Source organism: Lycorma delicatula, chromosome 2 (genome assembly GCF_047948215.1).
Source record: "Lycorma delicatula isolate Av1 chromosome 2, ASM4794821v1, whole genome shotgun sequence".
Lineage (NCBI taxonomy): Eukaryota > Metazoa > Arthropoda > Insecta > Hemiptera > Fulgoridae > Lycorma > Lycorma delicatula.
In genome coordinates, this window is record NC_134456.1 from 38850228 (window position 1) to 38873149 (window position 22922).

General features: G+C 28.4%; 1 protein-coding gene across 1 annotated transcript in view; it reads right to left on the bottom strand.

Moving 5' to 3' along the window:
• Nucleotides 1-22922, bottom strand: part of LOC142319869 (uncharacterized) — a 535079-nt gene that overhangs the window by 19999 nt on the left and 492158 nt on the right. Inside the window, exon 2 of the mRNA XM_075357543.1 lies at nt 21595-21684. Within this exon, the coding sequence (XP_075213658.1) occupies nt 21595-21684 (90 nt within the window). The remainder of the gene's footprint in view (nt 1-21594; nt 21685-22922) is intronic.

Below are 22922 nucleotides of genomic sequence, written 5' to 3' on the forward strand. Positions count from 1 at the left end.
CGTTTGGCGTCTGTCAGGATGCCACCGATGCAAATGCCGCGGCAGGCATTTCCATCAGTGATTTTATATAATTTACTATCGTCTTCGTGGTTGTGGATGGAAGAAGCCATCCACAACCACCTTACAAACATACAACCCTAACTATCAAATAAAATGATTCACGGAAGCGCGAATCACGCGCCTTCTTCTGACACAGAAGGTTTCATACAACAGCCCTTTCCATATGTAACTTTAACTAGATTATGAATTCAGATCATTTCTTGATTGAGTACTTTTAAACAACCATTTTCATACCAAAAAACAAGTATTGGTCACAAACAACGACAGTTTGTCCTACAATTAAATTTATTCAAAGTCGTCTGGATTTGCTCAAAAATCAAGAAACAAGTTCACTAATTTAATAAGCTTCTAGTGAAAACACAACCTTCCTGTCTCTGCTCTGATCCGCTTTCGGGAACGAGGTCAATGCCTACACCCTCCCACATCGCAGCTCCATCACAGTGTTCTCAACACATCCATTCTTATCCTAACAGCGAATATTTCAGTTAATTGAGGCTCGATATCAAAACGCATATCTTGCAGAGTAAGCACCCAGGTGGGGGCTCCTAGCCACCTGGGTTGCTATTCTATCTACACATTGATCATATATCTACACATGATCCATAGTAGCATCAGATCCCCTCAGCCATCCTCCACAGGACTAAAATTCTCAAGAAGCCAGCAACTATGTTAATTCCCTTTCGATTTTACTATTAACTTTCAGATAAAAACCACAGAAGTGATCCTCGCAGGCTCTGTAACTACTTTGGTACGTTCAGCTGCAAACTTGGGGCAGACATATAATATGAATCATATCATCAACGGCCCTAAACTCCGGACATAAGCCTGAATTAATCAAACCAAAATCTGACTACCCTCTCTCGAAAAGCACCATGGTAAGAAAGAAACTCTGTAATATGCCGATTGGGGAAAATCCACCTAACAATCTGCATACGTCTCACATCAGGAAAAATACCATGCATATAACAACTACCGATTCAGTCCACCTGATTTACCATATATGGAAACCTTGGTCGTTTATTTCTTTTATCCGCCCAGAGACAAGTCAAACTCACAAAAAGGGCAGCTGAAATACATCCTAATTGTTGATGTTCTATAATCTTTATTTTCTTTTGAAACTGAAAAGAATTCAATTTTTTGTAATAGATAAATTTTATTTTATTTTCACAGTAATGCTGATGTTTTTAACCATAACTAAATTATTTTTCTAAGCAAAGAAAAGAAAAAAGAGTTCAGTCTTTTGAGATTAGATTTGAAGACAACTATAGAATATTTTATACACTGAAGAGAATTTCCTATGATTTTGTTCCATTGTCTCAAAAATATCTTTTCCTCGCCTTGAAAATATTTAAATATTATAACAAGATTAACGCAAATAAAGTTAAAGAATTATTAAGTTTACTTAGTTAAGATCCTAAGTTAAAAAAATTCACTACAGGATAAATATACATTTCTTCCTGCTTTTTTATTAAAAAATAAATTAACATTTAAAAAAATGAAGACATAATTGAATTTCAAAGTAAAATATAATAAAAATTATTTTTCTTTATTAATTTCTTTAAAATAAAACTCGATTCACAAAAATATCATTAAGTTATAAAAATATTAGGAACATTTTGAGTATTGCGAGAATGTCGATTATAAAAAGAAAGTTCATTTTTATCGAATACTAAGTTAATATTAACTTAATGTTAAACCAATTGTAATAAGATGTAGGTAAAAGTTGTTTTTAATTTTTTATTTTAATGTCTTACAACCATACAGTAATCTGTATGGTCCAATATTGAGCACTTGAATTATTTTTTTCTAGTCTTAGGTTAACCAACCCTAATCCACTTCCGTTGAATATAAACCAGCTGTAGATCACAATTATCTTAATAAGGGTATTTAAATGTAATTAAACATTACTAAACTTGTGACCATTCGTCCTACGTCATAGAATAGATTTCGTAACAGCCGTTTTAATTATTGCCGTTTAAATAATATTACATTGATTAACAACCTTACTCTTATATAATAAGAATTAAATATTTAAAACGGTTATCTATTACTAACCTAATAATAATTAATAAAACGTTTAAAAACCATCGATTAGTTTGAGAATATCTTAAAGAAATCAATTTTTTTTACAAATTAAAAAAAAATACACTAGGTACAATAAAAATATTACAGTAAAAAAATTATTTTAAATTTATAATCTTACAATAATGTATATATATATATATATATATATATATATGTGTGTGTGTGTGTGTGTGTGTGTGTGTATTATATTAATCTGATCAACCTAAGTACGGAATTAATAAATAAAATAAAATAGGATAACACCTAGGTAGGTGTCATCCTATTTTATTTTGAATAATGGAATAAGGTAGGTAGGTACCTTATTCCATTATTCATGAAAAAGCGCTTTCACGAATTACTCGCATCATCAGTTGCTCCAGATAATTTTTAAAAATCATTCCTATCAAATTACATATTAAAATCACAATTAAAATTAAGCATCATTTTATATTACACTGAAGATTTAAAATTGTTAAAATATCTTTTTCCAAATTAAAATCAAATAAAAAATAAAACTAAAAAAAAAAAAAATATTTAATTTAAATTAAAAATTGCATGTATATATAAATATGAAGTCATTTACTAAAATTAAATTAAAAGTCTAAACTAAAATCAATAATAAAGTATGATTTGTTAAAGTTATGTGGCGCAACTGATGATGCGAGTAACTCGTGAAAGCGCTCTTGCATGATTAATGGAATAAGGTAGGTGTCATCCATTTTATTTTATTTATTAATTCTGTACTTCGGTTGATCAGATAAATATAATTTGTATAGTGCAGAGGCGTATTATTCTCGAAAGGATCGACTTTAGAAAAATATTACACATATTTTAATAAGACAAATTTAAATAAAAATTCTTGCACATAACTGCTCAAGAAGACGACTTTTCCTTATTTCATTTTGTTTTCTTTTGAATAAGTATCAACTCATTCTAATCTAAAATTCTACAAAAAAAATTATCCATAAAAAATACACGTCAAAAACTACTACAATAAAAATTAAAAAAAACAAGCATCAAATATCAACTCACTCACCACTGTGACTCACTGCATCTGCGTTTATGAAAAATACACTATTTCACAGTTAACATAACCTTAAATTTTTTCGACCTGAAATTGAGTGTACCTCAAGAATGCTTCAACCAACCATCAAATTTTCACATGCACAACTTCAAATACACTACTTAGATATATTTAAATTTAAATTAGACTGATCTAGTTATTTTGGAGACTTTCGAGCCACAAATTTTTAAATGTAGGCTTACACATGTGTGTGTGTATATATATATATATATATATATATATATATATATATATATATATACATAAAAGGAAACGCTATTTTAAGTAAATGGTTTTTAGGTATCCCTCGTACCTCAAAACGTAAAGAAAATTCTTTTTCAACTCTTACTCATACCATGCAACCGAAAGTGATACCGTACTTTTCTTTGAAAAGTCTGTAAAAATTACACTTTTTCAAAAATGATTTAATTTTAACTTTTGATGTTGGCGCCAAATTAAAAATAAATCAACTTACGAACTTTTCATTTGGTACCGACTACAACAGATCAAAATTTGAAGAAGAGGGATTTTATTTTGTGTTAAAATTTGTTTTTCTTTTTATTTTATACGAAAAGGCCACATATCATTTCTTTCTAGCTTCTTTTTTCTTCCGCTATGCGTTTTTAATTTTTTCGGCTTTGATTTCGTTCATCTGTTCACTTTCTTCCTGTCCTTTTTTCTGCCACAGGAACTTTTATATTGTAAATTATGTTTGAAAGTTATCTCTATAACAACAATTCTCTCTTTCAAGCCTATCCTTTGGTGGTCTTCTTTCATCTATTTCTGTAAACTTAATTTGCTTTTCATGTTTCACAGCTTGTCAAAAATTTATTTAATCTATTTGGACTCATCCTGATCTTACACCTCAAGAAATTTAACCTTCTTTTCTTTATCACTGTTCCTGTATATAGAAACTTAATTTATTAAATATATATATTTTACTTTTATGTAATATATGGGTAATTCAATAAAATATGTAAAAACATGTCTTATTGTAAATACATATGATTGATAAGTATGATAATACATATGAAAGATATACATTTGTATATATTTATCTATCTATATTAAAAAAAAAACATTCGAAAAACAAAAAGAGAAGAAACCTGGGTCTTGATAGAAATCTGAAAAAATTCAACGAAATGGCGTTAAGAGACTGTTAACAAGTGTGTGCCAAGATTTTCAGGAATGTGAGAATTATATACATAATGATTTAACTTTAAGTTTTCAATTAATTTTATATAATTTTTTGTAAAAAATACATTGAACATCATAAAATAATTGAGAATAGTTTATTTATGGGTTATTTTATCGTAATTGTATTAATCAATGATGACAAAAGAAAAATATTTTCATTTCGTCTAGGTTGGCAATGTTATTCGTTAAAAGATTAAAAATTATATTTATCTGAAAAGGCAATAATTCTAGACTCACCAGAAAACCCACTCCACAGAACAATACAAAATTGCAGAAAAAATTTCTTTTTGTAAAGGTTTTATTAAACATAGAATATGTAATTGAGAATTAAGAAAATAAACACAGTTAATGATCTTTCCCATGAATATTGTTTTCAATCTTATATTATCCTTTGTCAACTGAATTACACACCTACATTATCGTAAATCTGTACATTTGCCTTCGTTTAGTCATATTTTGTGAGTATAATTTTAGTCTGCTGGAGTACACAGTCCGTTAACCAAATCTGCAATGGTTAAAGTTTAAATTTTGAGCGTTACCAAAAAACAAAAATTGAAATTTTATTTTGGTTTGTTTTATTACAATCGAACGATTCGGCAACGAAATACTGTGGATTAAAATTTTCCGGCGTTTCTGGGTCCGTTATTCTATCCCCTTTCCCTCAACCCTCTGGAGTTTTTTTTGGGTATATTCGTATTTTTTATGTTCTAAAGCACTGATTCTCTAACTTTTTGCGCACCGCCCACATTGTGAAACAAACATTTTCTAGCACCCCCGAAAATCTTTAAACTTACTATCTGTTAAAAATAATAACTGTAATTGCTGTTTTTAAAACGCGCTCTTAAAAACAGCAATTACAATTATTGTTTTAAGATGCGCTCTTAAAAACAGCAATTGCAGTTATTGTTTTTAAACGTGGCATATTCTATTTCTGAGTTGAAACTTACATTTTAAATGAGAGCAATTAAAACGCATATTTAATCATATTTAGAAATATTTTTATTACAATTGGTTTAGAAAAAAAATTACAACTGTCTATACAGTTATATAACAAGAATAGTGATAGCATATTCAATTGTAATAGTCAATATATATTATATAATATAAAGTAGTTTGAATACAATAATTTTTTATCATAAAATATAGATGTCCCTTTAATTTTTTGTACTAGTTTAGTAGGTTTTTAATTTTAATTTTAAATATAAGGAAAACATAATTTTTGCCTTTTTTTAATAAGCATCGCCTTCTTAAACTGCCTGAATGCTCTCAAATTTCTGTGGGCCTTCTACCGTCCCCCCTGAAGGCCCCCAGCGCCCTTGTGGGCGCTGGGGGCCCACTTTGAGAACGAATATTTTAAAGGCTATAAACTTTCCTGATTCTACGATTGAAGTTTGCAGGGTACTTAGGAGTCCTGGTAGAATAAAAATAAAAAATTGGATGCAGCTTTTTCCTGTGTTTTTTAATTGAATACCCTCTGCAATAATATATTTTATTACTTTACCGTCTAGCGCTATAGCAGAGCTATAGTTGTAGAAGGGAAAGTATTGAAATCGGTACAATTTGCGGTTTTCACAGGATCTTGACGTTTTGACACCTAAGGAACGAACCCCAAAAACCGGATGGAAATTTTCCGTATGTTAATTTTCGTATGTATGTGTTTTCGGTGACGCACTCTAAATTACCTTATATCTCCAGAACTACTGGATTGATTTTGATCAAACGTGGTCATATTACTTCTATATATGGGGCACTGATTCCATTAAATTTTCAACTTAAAAGGTCAAGGGGGTGAGGCTGTAGAGCAAAGTCACCCTCAGTATCTCGGTATTTCGCCTAATTAAGGTCATATTTTTCTTAGACATATTTGTTAACAATTAAGAAAATAATAATATATGAAACAAAATTTGCAAAATCGCACCCTCACCACAAAAAAAAATGCTCTAAACTAATGGCTAAGTGGGTTACTGCGTCAATAGTACCCTTTGCCAACACAACGAGTGCTAGTGTAGTACTGACGTACAGCTGCATGCACGCGCATTGTAGTTAGAATCATTGAATTAAATAAAAAGTATTATATTTAAATAAAATGATAAATATTTTAAATTAAGTTGTGTGTGTAAGCCGTGCATTAGAAAAATCCGTGTGACGGAAAAGTCCTACAAATGTGTTTTCAAGTTTTCATAAAAAAATAAGAAAAATAAATAAAAATTCGTCACGTCAATTTGAGAACCTACTTCTTAAAAAGAGTTATGCAATCTGTGCAATAAAATTATCTGTCACCAACATAATATAAAGGTTAAATATGAATACGTAAATTACAATAGATAAAAGTAAATTCAAAGGGGTAGGGGGAACGGTATAAAGAGAATACGTATTATATGTTAGACTGAAAAATTAATAAAGTAAAAAATTCTAAAAAAATTAATAGACCATAATTTATTAGATTATATTTTTACTAGGTGCTTTATAAAAACAAAGTAATATAGTGACATTTTAATTAGCTTTTACATTGTTTGTGAATTTTTTTTAACAATCCATCACCGAAGACAGCCGCTATATCTCTCGTACATTAGATTGGCCAATTACCTTCCAGACACCAAATGTAAACAAAGTCTTCTTTATCTTCTACTGTCTTTTCACAGTAAACAAACAGAATACGTATTTGTATTAGTTTAATTAACGCTCAAATAGTAATACGATATATTTGTGTTAATTTTTTTTTTGCAGGACTAATACAGACTTCTGATTGCCAATACCTTAACTAATTAAATTAGCTTTACTGACGTAAAATAACTTTAATGTTTAAAATAATTTACCAGTTCTGTTTATTTAACAATAATTTAATTATTAATTAAATTAAATTTTGTGTAAAATCCATTATTAAATATTTTTAGTAATAGTCAATCCACAGAATAACACAGTAACGTAGTTTTAGAGAAAAACTAAAGACATTTTGTAAAATAAAATGATATGTTGGGAAAATATACTTGTTACTTCAATAAAATATTTATTTTTTAATAAAAAAACAAATGGACCTTAATATGTATAAGTATTATATGAATTAAACTTTTACTAAAATATTCATTCACGGGTAAAAGCTTTGCACCTAATCACTAATTAATTTACTTACTTCTCTTTAGGCTGGAAAGAACAGGATTTAGTAAAAGTATTTTGTTAGTGAGACATTTTTTATATGATATTACAAACGCATACTTTAATATAGAACATCAGTATCAAGAATTTTCCTCGAATATATATATATACTAGCACCCCCGTCAAGACCTCGCCCGTGCGATATGGTTTTTTTCGATATGGTTTTTAAATTATCCTTTGGAAATTACCATTCAGATATTACTGCAGAGGATGAATGAGGATGATATATATATATATATATATATATATATATATAAGTGAAGTGTAGTCTTGTACATTCTCAGTTCGACCATTCCTGAGATGTGCGGTTAATTGGAACCCAACCACCGAAGAACACCGGTATCCACGATCCAGTATTCAAATCCGTATAAAAGCCTTTACTAGGATTTGAACGCCTGAACTCTCGACTTCCAAATCAGCTGATTTGGGAAGACGTGTTCACCACTAGACCAACCGGTTGGATTGTGCTATATGGTTACTTACATTTACCATTACGGTCAGGGGATGTTTATCGGGTCAGAATTCACTTCGCTCGCCTTTTGCATCTAGCCCCCTAGACCCCCTGTGTTCATTAAACTCATGCTTATGAGAATAATAATTATAAATAAAAATTAAAGTCTGTTTAATTTATCAAAACTATCGTGTATTGTGATTTCTTCAAAGCAACAATTTGGTCAGTACAGGACCCACTAATTGGTTTTTAGATTTTCCGTCGCGGATTCGCTCGCGAAATATATAATTAAAATTAAAAACAAATTACCAACACATATTATCAAATCTCATAAAAATATTAATTCAATAGCGGTAGCATAAATCTTCAAAAATGTAAAAAAACGATCTTTGTTTTTTACCCTTAAAATTAAAATTCAAAAAACCCGAAAATTGTTTTTAGATATTTTGCAAAGAGTATTTGCAAGCTCAAATCGAGTGAATATTTTGTTTAGTATAGTCGGAAATGGGAAAATTTGCAATCATTGTTAACATTTTTTTACATTTCTTCACCACTATCAAAGTAGAATTTCGAATAATCTGGAAAATGGGTTTTAGATATTCATATGAAGGTTACATAAGTTAAAAATCGAGATGTTATCTTCATTTGTTATAAAGAAATTTAAAAAAATCCATTTTTATTTCATCTTATCCCTTTAAATTCGGAATTTCCAAAAATCCTTTCTTAGTGCGCACTTACACCGTAAGAAGAACAAGTATACAAATTTTTATAAATTTATCTTCAACGACGTTGATGAATCAGTCATTCAGAACATATTCTTTTATATATTATACAGAAATAATGCTACCATAATATTCTTTCCCATCAGTTTTTTTAGACCCATGTACATTTCTTTAAGAGGAACTGACGACATAATTTATATGGCAGATGCTTCTTATAACTAGATGTTTTAAAATAAATACAGGCTTCATTAGACGATTCCAATTTTATTTTTCTTTATAGACTGATTTATTACAATACAATCCTCACTGAAAGCTGTATTCCTGTCATGGAGAAACGTATGTTGGATCCGTAGATATAAATTTTATTCTTTAAATAAAAACTATAATATCTCTTTCAATACCAGTTGTAACTTCATTTTTTATACTTTTTCACCAAAGCACTATAATAAACTTGAATTATAGTTCATATTCCTCATGAGTAACAGTAACTTTTAATGAGAGTTTGTATGTTGAAATCCATTAATGTAACAGAAACAATGTTTAAAAAAGATTATTACTGGTAATATTAATATTTTATTTAATTATTCACAGAATTAAAGTCCAAAGAATTAGCTACATATACTTTAATCTTCATTTTATATAAACTTATTTGGAATCACAAAATATTTTAATCATGATTAAATTAAAATGAACTGTTGTATTGACTACTGAAACGAACTCTACAATTCGTTACCGAATTTTTTTTATGTTAGCATTCTGTTAAATATTGTAAAATATTTAATGTCTTCCGCCAAGCACTTTTTATGATGAGGTCGTATATTTTTGAAGTCTGTACTATGGGAATGTGGTATAAAAAAATGATAAGCCTGACTGGGGGATAAATCTACATTGGTAGATTTCAGATAAAAAATTTATTACAGTTTAATCTTATTTTTAAAATACTTAGAAGAGCTAATATTAAAGTTCGCGGAAATTTAATAATAGATAGATTAGAATACAGTTAAATGTTTTCCATCAATTTATTAATTTTATTTCTACCAAAGTTTTATATTTCGGAAAGTATAGCTATTCGTAACTCATAGCTACATTTTATTTTTAATAACTATAATAAAGGAAATAGTGTTAAAGAAAATAAAAATAAACCTAAACGGAAACAAATTCCTATCGACAAAAACTAAAATCAGACATTACCAAACAGTAATTCTTCCAGAAATACAATACGCCAGCGAGACTCTCTTCGGACCATATAAAATTGGAGAAGTAGAAAGGATCGAAAAGATAGAAAAAAGATAGTCAGAAAATGCATAAACAAGAAAAAACTAGTAGAAGGGCAGTGGAGGATAATACCAAACGAAGAAGTATATAAAATAATAACCCCACTAACAAATTTCTTCAGGAAAAAAAGAATTTCATTCTTGAGGCACCTACTTAGAGCAGAAAACACCAGACTTGCAAACCAATTAATTAACTTATACCGGGAAAGAACAACAAAACCAAAATGGATAAAGGAAGTCCGAAAAGATATGGAAGAGTTGAGAATCTCCATAGAAGGTCTGATCACAAAATCTGGAAAATACGACAAACTAATTAAAACTAATATGATAACATTTGAACCTAAAATTAAAAAGAAATCCAACAAGGTATATTCAGACGAGGATAGGCCAGAACGCCTCAAAAAGATGTGGGCAAAAAGAAAAGAAGCAAGAATAAAACAACTCAAACGATTCGGAAATTAGAACCGATTACAAAATGGTCTGGCCCAGAAACTGAACTAAAGTGATCCTATGAGGTTATAACAGCAACAACAAAAAAAAGGGGGAAAAGTGTGGTGATCATATCAAAAATGGATTATCGCGTTTTTTGCAAATCTTTATGTTTTAGGGCCAAATAAACATATGAATGTATGACTGGACGTACGTATGTATGTATCGCAATGCTTTTAGCCTTATATCTCAGGATTGAAAAAAATGATTTTCTTCAAATTTGCCTGAAATATTTCTATGAATGGGGGTTGAATTATTTTTTTCCAAAATTCGTTAAGGGGTTCGGGAATATCGTGAAAAAAAATTTCTATTTTCTTCAGAGGTATTTTAGATAAAATTTTATTAAAGAAAATTTGTTGTTACATTCGTATATAAATAATCCAAACAATATTTTTTTAAATTAACCTCCACCTCTTAAAATTGATATACACATGTATTTTGTTTTTTCTTTTGCTCTATCTCCCTTCGTTTTAAATATCTATCAAAACCTTTTTGAAAGTTTATACTTTCATAAATAGTGCTATGAAAAAATGTCTAAAATCTTTTTAAATTATACGCTTCGGAACTAAAATACAGAAATGCTTTTTGAACATTCTCTTTTTCTTATTTTAGACTCTATTACAGAAGGTGTTAGATTTAAAGAAAACTTTACTTAAAAAGATTTGTTAAAAATAATCTTTATATAATTATTTTTTGAAGAGGTTTTCTTAAAATTTGTTCCTCTTCTCTAAAAAAATATAAATTCTGTATTTTTTTTTTTTTTTTGTTCTAACTTTTAATTTTTATTATTAATATCAGCAGTCATGTAATACTTTGCTAGCATTTTATTTTTTCCATCATTTTGAGAACCAAGATCTTTTCCCCAAACGTCTAAATTTACGCTAATTATATGAAGGTACAGGGAAAGAAGAGATTTACATTTTGCCAATTTTACAGAAGACCTTTTTTTCTGATAAAATTTATAGCTGTTAGAAATAATTTATTTAAATTTACTTATTGGTAACCTGATAATAAATAATGCTTCATAAAAATACTAATCCCAATAGAAATGTAAACCAAACACAGAAAAATATCTTCGTCTTGTTAATACAAAATTTACACAGAGAAAAAGGATGTTAAAATGAAGCTTAATATTTATAATCTCCTTAACAAATTATAATAAATGAAACAACATGATAGTTATGAAATAAATAAATAATTTAAATATTATATATTTTTAATAGAACTAAAAAATTTTATTATTAATAAATTAAATTATAATAATATATTTTTAGAAATACCTTAAAATGAAGCTACAGATTAGAACAATTTTGGAAAAATAATATTTAATAAATAAATAATATACTACAATGAATAGTTCGGCCTTTAAATGATAAAATGTGACTTTTTTATAATAACACTATTCTCTCAGTAAGTGAGTGTTGCCTATCTTTGTGCTTACCTCGTTGGTCGTTAGATATACGTGAAAATTTTAATATTTGAATCAATTTACTTTTTTCCCGACATAATCCACGGATAGTATTTTACAGGCTGCAATATCTTAAATTATTTGGCAATGTTAAATCTTACTTTATAACGAAAATTTGTATCTCTAAAATTTGTATAATTTCCATCACCGATTACGTCTTCCGTGAACGATATCAGCACCTATAAACCCTTATAAATACGAATTCTATTCGTCAGTGCTATTCATTTCATTAAAACAAATAACAATCTGTTTTCTATCTTCAAATGGAATAATCTCGAAACATTTAATTCGTTTTCATCGGTAATCGTAGCTGAAATATACTTGTTAATTTATTGTATTTACTAACAGCACTTAAACTGACAACTAAACCTTTTTTAGATATAGTAATGTTATGATTTTATTCATTGTTACCACTACTCATATTAGTGATAATATAAAATAATAGTTACTTAATAAAAATTAGGTCACAAACGAAACTGGATAACAGCAAAAATAATACGAGTTTACGCTACTGTAATAATTAGATTAATAATCTAGATTATTGTATGAGGCTCACTGTAGACAAAACTGAATTATGAATAATGATGATGTTCATGAAAATGGAATGAGTTTCTGTACTCACAGAAAGACGCATAGACTTAGCTCCTTCTTTACATGTTCAATGGACTAATCCCTTCTTTGCCTATGAGGCTTTTATTGAAAAGCCTCATAGGCAAAGAAGGACATATTGATGTCTATTTACTTTTAAATGAGTTCGTTTTTTCGATAAAATACGTGAACGGACGATGTGGATCATCTCATGATGCAAAAAAACAAAAATAAGAAAATATGGACTACGAGCAAACCCATCCTTTTTTTCTTTGTACTCTATTCTCTCTCACTCTCTCTCTATATATATATATATATATCAGTGTGTGTGTGCGCGCGCGCCTCTCTCCCTCCGTGTGTGTGATGTGGAATTATTTTAGAATGTTTGTTTTTTAGTGAGTAAAGACTATTTAATTTGTTTTAAGAAGAAATATTGAATAGCACAAATTTATTGCTAAAAGAGAAACTAATTTAAAAATAAATAAGTTAAAAATAATGTATTGAAATATAGCAAAAAAAAAAAAAAATATATATATATAGTTATTAAATATAAAGGGGTTATAAGGGGGTTAGTTATTTAATATATGAGTAATTGAAAATGAATATAGCAAAGCACAATACATCAGAACTGGAAAAGTTTTGCTATTTGAGTAATAAAAATATCAAGGAAGGACGAAGTAATGTAAACATGAAATGCGACTTGCTTAAGAAAGAAAAGCTATCATGCAAAAAATAGATCGGCCTTTAAAATAGATCACACTGATAAACTACACTATAAAATAGATTACACTTATAAATACAATTTTTGTTTCACAACATCTGATAAGTGAAACCGATCTGTTTTTTACTTCCTTGTACGAAATAAAGGAAGTATTGTGATCGCGAAACATTTCGGTTTTCATATTTCAACGGAAATATCCATTTTGATAAGTTTCGGCGTGACGTCTGTACGTACGTATGTATGTGCGTATGTATCTCGCATAACTCAAAAACAATTAGCCGTAGGATGTTGAACTTTTGTATTTAGCACTGTTATAACATCTAGTTGTGCACCTCCCTTTTTGATTGCAATCGAAATTAAAATTAAAATTTTAATTAATGAATTATTTTTATCTTAAAGGGAAGGCACATCGGTTGGAATCAGACTTCACTCTTTTTGTTTTTTTTTTTAACTTTTCTTTATTTTTAATTTAAATATATTGATTTAATAACTATTAACCCGTGACTGTAAAAAAAATTACAATAAATAATAATTCAATAATAATAATAAAAAAAAAATGAAAACAATTATTAGTGGAATAAAATTGTATATACTTTTAAAAATGTGTATATGTAATTTAATAGGCATTATTATATGTCCGTATATGTAATGGATTTGGTGAAACATCTGATTATTATTTAATATTAATTGAAAATTATAATTTTGAATCTTATTATTTTTGGATTTTCTAGTTTAATTTCTGTTTAATTTTATTTACTTATTCTGATTTTTTTTTGTTTAATTTTATCTACATTAAAGTTAATACAGAGTGACTAAAAAATAGATCCTCACAAGAACCCGATATTGACCGATTTTTAATAAATTGCAAAAAATTATTATCTTTTAGTTCATTACTCTCCTCTGATGTTGTCGGACAATATTCTCCCTAAGTAGGAGTTGATCATCATTTCGTTTTTTTTTTGCCAATCATTTAATCGCTCTTTAAATTAAACTCTTCTGATTAAGATCAGAAGAATCTTAATTTGTGTACACGCTCTCTAGTTTTAAAATTTTCTTTCTCTTTATATTCATCATCCTCTTTTAATCATTTTATTCTTTCCTTGGTCTTAACTTTTTATTTATATTTATCATCTTCTCTTAATTTTTTTATTCTTCCCTTCTTCTTAACATTTTCTTCCCCTTCATATTCTCATCTTCTTGTCGTTTTTTGAGATATATTTCTTCATGTTATCTTTTTTTTGTTGTATGGTTGTTTCTTCTTTCATTTTTTATTATTCACCAAATAATCCAATTATAAAAACTGAATATTTTACACCGTTAGGTCGAAATTTACATTTGTAACCAGTACACAGGAGTTTACTAAACGGAATAGTTTAATTATTATTACTTTTTGTTTATACGACACACAAAAATCTAAAACTTTTGTTAATCAGCATCTCACGAAGATACGAATAATACCGATCTAGTAATACAAGTAATAAAGAGAGTTTCATTCTATCCTAATATTTCATGTATGATTGTTGAATTAATAATTGTATAAATATTTGATGTTAATGAAAACTAAAATATTTCAGCAATTGTGTAACTGCCTACTTTATTAAAGAATTGGAGGATCGTATTTCACTTTCAAATGAATTAAGTTTAAATAAAAAGCAGAAAAAATATGTATATGTAATTTAATAGGCGTATAAGGAAGTCATGTGGTGTCCACATCAGATTTTTTAATGCTGAAAACGAATATGAAGTCAGATATTTTCCATCGCACTAAAAAATGTTTCCTAAAAAAGGATATAAAATAATTTTTAAAAACAATGTATCCTGCTTCAATTAAAACACAGAAAATTTCTCAGTTTTTTTTAGTCAAATAATAGTGCAAATAATATTTACTAGAGTTTTTGGTAATGCTCTTAATATTTACTTCTTGTTTTCATTCTTCTTTAAAAAGTTTTCCTTCACCTCCTAATATGATACCCACTCATTAATAAAAATTGTTCTTGAATTCATATCATTTAAATACTGTTATTTCTTTGTTTTGAATGATTTGTACATTTTTTCATTTTTAAATAATACATTGTAACTTCATCGTTATTAACCTCATTTTCTTTCCATTTCACTTCACTTAATTTAATTCCATCCATTCTTATTAAAATTATTTTTATTACAAACTCTTTTTTTTAACCACGTTTAGTACTTTTATACCTATTTTTCCCTCAATTTTTAGTATAAAACTGCATACAAAATCGTTAACTGTCTTCAATAAATTGTGTTTAATAGAGTTTTAGCGTAGAAATTATTTAACCTTTAATTAGAACAGATATCTGGGCGAAATTTTTCCCTAGCCGTAACTCTGAAACAAAGCATTTCCAGACTTATGTATGGAAATGATATACTGCATATGAACCCCAAAAAAAGCGAAGAGAATAAGCATTTTGGAACCTGTAGCTACCTTGACCCGGGCTCAATTTATTGATTAGCTAACTGAACTAATTTAAAAATTATTGTAATGTAAATAAATTTCCCTCAACCCTCCCGCTTCACAAAATAAACAATAAATTTAATTCAAGTTTTAAAAGTTTTGTTAAGACATACACATATATACATAAACGCGTAGGTGCCAGTATTAGGTGAACTCCTCTCTAGTGGATCCGTTGGAGAAGATAATTTTCAAAAGTTATTATAAGTATTTGTGTAAAAAGAAAAAAAAAACAAAAATAAAAAGAAAATAAATAATTTGGATTATTAAAAAAGTTCCTGAACTTCCACATTTTTCATATATAGAGAAGAAATTAATTCTAAACTACACATAAATAAGTAGAGAGTTAGCAAGCTTTGCCCAGCTTTTTAAAAATTGTTCAATGAGATAAAACAAAATTTCTCGTAAGTAAATCCAAAAATTATTTTACAGAATAAAGTTATTTAAAATACTTCACTTTTTCCTGTAAACTGAATCCCATGTACTTCAGACCAGTTCTTAATAGCAATAATTTTTGCTATAATATTTAGCACATTTCTATAAAAAAAAAGGTTTTATACATTTTACTTAATTTTTACCTTTTTCGATTGTGAAAACATTAGAAAAAGTTAAAAAATATTTTTTTAAATTGATGAATTAAAATAGCCTTTCCTGGGCTAAGAATCCAGGAAACGAGATTAGAAGTAATTACAATAGTTTCATTTATCTGTCTTTTTATAGCGATAATATTTTATTCATTATTTCGATAAATTTTTTGGTATAACATAAAAACTGGATCATAATTTAAAGATCAAAATAGTCGTTTTTCTTTTATTTTTTAAAAATGTTTTGGTTACGAATGTGAAAATATGAATTATTAAAGTTTGTGTTTTTTAATGAACATTAAAAATATTTTTTTTAAAAATCATTGTCATGACAACGTTTCAAAAAAAAAAAAAAAACATTGTAAATAAATATATATTTATATAAAGCGTTTCAGGAAGTTTCTTCAATACTTTACAAACATATTTCTATCATATGTTATGCAACGATCCTATGATGACAGCCATTAATGCAAGAGTGCGAAGTAAGTTACGATACGAGCCCTGGCGAGAATAAACTTCGCAAAGTGCATTAATGGCCACTATAAAAAGTTGAATACCGTATTTTTTCTACGGCTGAGAAAAAATTAAAAAATGTATTCGTAAACAGTATTTTACGAATACTTTTTTTTAATTTTTCTAAAACTACATTGAAAAAATCCATGTCTGTGTCAGTAGGTTATTAGTCATAAGTTCTGCCATCTCTTTAATATCGATTCGTGTTAAAGATATTTCGTCCTCAGAATCCAACAAAATTAACAAAAGGATAAACGTGTAATGTAGAAACTTGTTGCTGTACTTTTAAATTAACCTTTGCTTACTAACTACTAAATCGAATTAAAATCAAAGTAAAAAAAAAATTAACATTTTAAAAACACGCCTTTCTTCAAAAAAAAAAAAAAATAATAAATAAATAAACACAAACAAAATAATTCGTACAAAAATAAAAATATAACTTTATTTTTAATAAAATTACTTTTAAAAAAATTTTCTATTTATGGATGACTAAAAAGAAAAGCGCGAGGCGCGCTCTCATATACAACTAATTAGAGCGCGCCTCACACATTTTTTTGAACCCCCATAATGACTGTAATTATGATACAAGTTCTAGCCGTGAAATTCTAACCTTATAATACAACCGTAGAAAAATAATTTTAAAATTTCATTAAAAAAAAGTCATGGGAACAATTTGTATTCAACCGAAACATTTAGGCCAAATTTTACACTGATGATTAAATAATACTAGACTAATATTTTCGGACACAAATTAGTGGCTTATATGCAATATTACATCAAAAATTGAAAAACAGTTGTACTACCTCCAGTAAAGGTTTTGTAAAGCTCAATATGATTTTTTGGGTTTTACAAAACCCAATTAATAGTTCCAAAGGAACGTCTTTTTATGTTTTTCGTAAATTTACTTTCTTAAATTGTCAATAATCGAATAAAAATTAAAAAAAAAATTATAATGAATTTAATTTTGAAAAAACTGATGCATACTTCATAAAATCCGAATTACAAAAAAAAACCCGCATTTTTATTAAAAACCAAACACAAAAACATCCTGAAAAACTGGTATTCTAAATGATGAGTTAAAGGAGAGCCTACGTCTCTCAAAACGCTTTTATAACAAAATCAGATAATTTTAATTATGTAATACTAGCATCCCCATCGCGGCTTTGCCTGTTCTATACGGTTACATACATTTCCCGTCGTAATAATTTTTTTTTTTTACTTAAGTTTTTTAGTTAGTTAACCACAGGCAGCCGCAGCCAGTCGCGTCAGACATAGGTAACGCAGGCATGGCTGTGTTTTTTGACCGACGCGGTCTACACCGTTGCACCCCTTAAAATAACAAAATTAAAAAACTTTAATATGGTTTCTATATATTTATCTAAAGAGTATTTGCAAGGTCAAATCAAATCGAATGAATATCTCGATTAGTATCAAAAATGGGGAATATTCGACATTTTTTACCTTTCTTCACCCCCTTTAAAGTTGAATTAAAAAAATCTACAAACTGGTTTTTAGATATTTGCATGAAGATTACATACATCAAAAATCAAATTGATATTTAGATTTGTCGTCGTAGAAAAAACTGAAAGTTTTACTCTATTTTAATCCTTTAAATTCGGAATTTCAAAAAATCCTTTCTTAGTGTGCACTTACGCCGTAGAAAAAACATGAATACAAATTTTTATAAATTTATTTTCAGTAGCTTTGGTGGGTTTTAATTCTCCAATATTCTTGGACGATAAACATCATTGTGTAAAAGTTAATTTTAATTGATGCATTTTGAACGTACATTAAAGTTTTCACGTGTCCCTTTAAAAAGAAATCTAAAGGATTAAAATGTTTTGGCCTCTATGTGGTTCTCATCGGCCAATATACTTGTATAATAATGTTTCTTTGAGATAGTAGACATGTACTGAAATTCTTTCAATTTCTTCATGAGACTCTGTATAGAATAGGCAATCTGAATATTGAAAAATTGAGACTGGAATTATTGTCCAAAGAGAAATGAATAATAAATGTAAAGATTCACTAATTATACTGTTCTTTTAGTAAACACTAAAAATTAGTAAGAAAAATTCTAAAAGGCATAAATTTATTGACAGGAGGGAACTTCAGTCTGAAAAAAAATTAAAACAAAAATAAAGTCATTTGACAGAAAGGGGCATTAAATATTAAGGTTACAAAACATAATATAACAGAATTGAAAAATGTTGTTTTTTGGTCAAAATTATAAAGAATGGCCACACTTAGGTAGGAATCAAAAACAGGCTGGCATAAGCAAGGAGACTCATGTAATTTTGTGTAACATAGTAAGAAAAACATAGACAGTAGAATAGAAAGAATACTTAGAAATTGGTATTATCATGAATTATGGTTTTTAAACTGTGAATATGGTATAGTTTAAAACCAGTTCTGCTACATAAGAATAATAAATATCCATCTGTACCGATCTGTTACAAAATTAATATGAAATAAACGTATGATTTTATTAAAGAATTAATTGATAAAAAGCATAGTTGGAACGTATAGAAAGATTTGAAAGTAATAGCTCTTTTGTTAGGCTTGCAGTTAGGATTTACAAAATACTGTTGTTTTTATTTTTGTGATTGGGACAGCCGGGCTAGAATCACCATTATTTAATAAAACAAAGGAAGAAACGAAAGAACATAACTTCTGATGAGAAAACATTATTCATGAGCATCTAGTTAAACTAGAAAAATATTTTTACCGCCCTTTCTTATCAAAGTGAAATTAATAAAAAAATTCTGTAAAAACTATGGAGAAGTACAGTCAAGGATTTCTTTGGAAATTTCTACCCTATGTACATCATAAGGAAGAAATTCCCAAAAGTGAGTTCAGCAAAAATTAAGAAGGAAATTTTGTTGCCACAAATAAGAGAACCGGTCAGAAATAAAATGTTTTACTCTGTATTGACCGTTGTGAATTCACTGATTGGACAGCGTGCGAAATTTTTCAGGGTGGCCATAAATCATATTACCAGGATGTTGTAGATGAACTGATAAAATCCATACAGAACTGTGGGATGTAATATGTCACTAAAAGTCCATTTTCTGCAATTACATATAGATTACTTCCCGCCTAACCTTTATCTTGTAAGTTATGATTACGGTAAACGTTTCCACCAAGATATTTCAGTGTTGGAAAGCCGTTATAAAGGCAAATGAAGTGCTAATATGCAAGCCGATTATTGTTGGACTTTAATTCGAGATGTACCTGAGGATGTAAAAACAAAGAAGGGCATTTGCTAAGAAGTTATAATATAAGTGTATTTCAGCCCGTAACATTAGTTACATTAACTTATATAGACGTTTAATAAATCATTTTTGTTACTCTAAGGTGGATAGATAAATTATATTTACAATTCTGTGAAAACTAATGTAGAGAAATCAATGTATATAAAAGCCAATACAAAGAAAGGTATCATATTTATAAAGAGATTCTGTAAAATAAGAGTATTTTGTAGCGTTTGTTGTGCTTTATGGAACTGAATCATGGAAAATTAAAAAAAAAAAACAGAAAGGAAAAGAATAAAGGCAATGAAGAAATCTTAAGAAAAATAAGAAAGAAGAATATTGTGGCAGAATTTTGTAAAGAGCCGAACTAGGTTTATAACTATATATATATATATATATATATATATATATATATATATATATATATACATAAAAAAATCTTGATATTTAGTAAAGCATGGGTGTTTAAAGATAAAATCTTTTCAGGCAGACAAATATTGGAATATACTTAACAGATAATGGGAAATTTTGTAAATATTTTGATGTTAAAGGAAAGTAGCATAAAGCAGAAAGAAATGAAGAGTAGCATCAAACTCACTTGATGACTCAAAAATAATTTTGTATTAATTATAACGTTTTTGTTGCTATTTATAATTTACGCTATATCTGTGTTTTATTTAAAATTTTTTGTGGTTAAAGTAAACAACCCTGGTATTTTATAAAAGGGGTTTTACTTTGGATTTATTCTATTTTTTCTGTTTTTAATACAATATATCCAGGAGGGATTGGTCATGCAAAAATTTAATTTACAATAAAAACTTAACTACATTACAAACCCTACAAAAATAGTTCGGAAGAGTCTTATTATATAAAATACATTCAGTAAAATTTATTTCAATTTATTTTTTTTGTTTGATGAATTATTCTACAGAATATTACTTTGAAGCTTGTACGTGGGAATATTGAAGGGAAACATTTTAGTGAATGAAAAATGCCACGCCTGAACGGGATTCGAATTCGGGATCACCGAATGAAAAACTGAAAGCTACCACTCCGCCATCAAGATCGGCGAAGATTTATAAAACATTAGGTCTGGGTATGTTTTTTTTTTTTTAAATAATTAATACAAAATCGCTATTTTACAGTTTTATTTTTTGAGTAGTAACAAATCGACAACAAAGTAACAATTAATATTTTAACAAAATAAAATCGAATTTTAATTAAATCTTCGGTTGGTTAAATCTTATCAGGAAAAAAATTTATAGATAATTACTATTGGATTTTTATTTGGTTTAAATCTACTCATTTTATTTCTCTAGGTCACTCAACTGTAATATAAAGACGAAGATATTTTCAAGATTGTTTTGTAGACATTTAATACAGTGATATACAACAGAAGTAAACTGATCTTACATGACGTTACACTGAATTTTTTTTCGTTTTTTCAATTAAAAAAAAAAACTTAGAAATACGTAATTAATTTTTTTATTAGATAAAATAATTGTTTAATTAATAATTACCAGAAGGTTCGCTTTCCTCTTCTTCATTTTTGTTTTCGTTTGATTCCAATCGATTTGAAAGAATGGCTTCTTCCCATTCTTCTCGATCGTCTGTAAAAATCATAAAAAATGTATATTAAAATATACATATATAAAAAATTTCCAAAAATGTTTATATTTTTTAATAATTTTATTATATAATATTATATTTAATTTTTTTAATTTTATTTTTTATATATATATATGAGATGATTCAAAAAGGGCTTCAAAAGATTAAAAACATAAAGATTTATTGAGGTAATATACAGATTCGGTTGAGGTGTCATTTCATATAAAAAGACATTAAGTTTGTCACCCACCATTCATTTTAGTTTGATATGGTTTTCATTTGTAATGCGATACACAGAAGAAGTCGATTTCATTCCAGACTGTAGCCAGCAAGTCGGGGATGAAGTTATATATCTAGAGCTGCGGCGTTAATTCTAAGTCTTAGCTCAACAAGATCGGCAGGCAAAGGTGGTACATGAATCAATTCTTAAATGAAACCCTACAAGTAAAAATCTGGCGAGGTCACATCTAGGAAGGGAGGTGGCCATGCAAATGGAATTTCACGACCAGCCCACCGATCTGGAATTTGAGTATATAGAAAATCGCGGACATCTAGGTGGTAGTGCCCCATTTTTCTGATATTAAAAGCGCGTCCATCTTGATCATTATTGTTTATCTTAGAAATTAGAAGATTTTGAAGCACGTCCAGATAAGTGATACCATTTACGGTTGCCTCCTGGAAGAAGAACGAGCCGTACACTCTTTGTTTGCTTAGGGGACAAAAACCATTGCCCTTGGTCTATCAGCAACGTATTTTCAAGTTTTATGAGGGTTTTTGCTACCCCATATTTGGCAGTTATGGTTGTTATGGGTATTAGTTACCTTGCCACTCGTGTGAAACTTTGACATCGCTAAAAATTACATTGTCTAAAAATGTGTCGGTGTCTGCGATTCTATCCATCATTTCATCACAAAACTGCAGTCGAGCAACTTTGTCCTCATCTGTAATTTGTTCAGCTACGGTTAGTTTTTATGACTTCAAGTACAGTCGTTGATGTAGTACCCCAGTCGTTTGTGACATGTCAGTCTCACGTGAAGAATGTCGAGTTAATTTCTTCGGACTCCGTGCAAAACCTTTTCTGAGTTGTTCAACAGCAGTTTCAAGGACGCGTGGACATCCTAGTGATTTTGTACGTTTAATAGATCAACCGGTCTCAACGAAGGTTTGGTGCCAAGAGTAAATCGTATGCCTAATACGAGGCTCTCTACCGAACTCTACGAAAATTATGTTGAACTGTAGT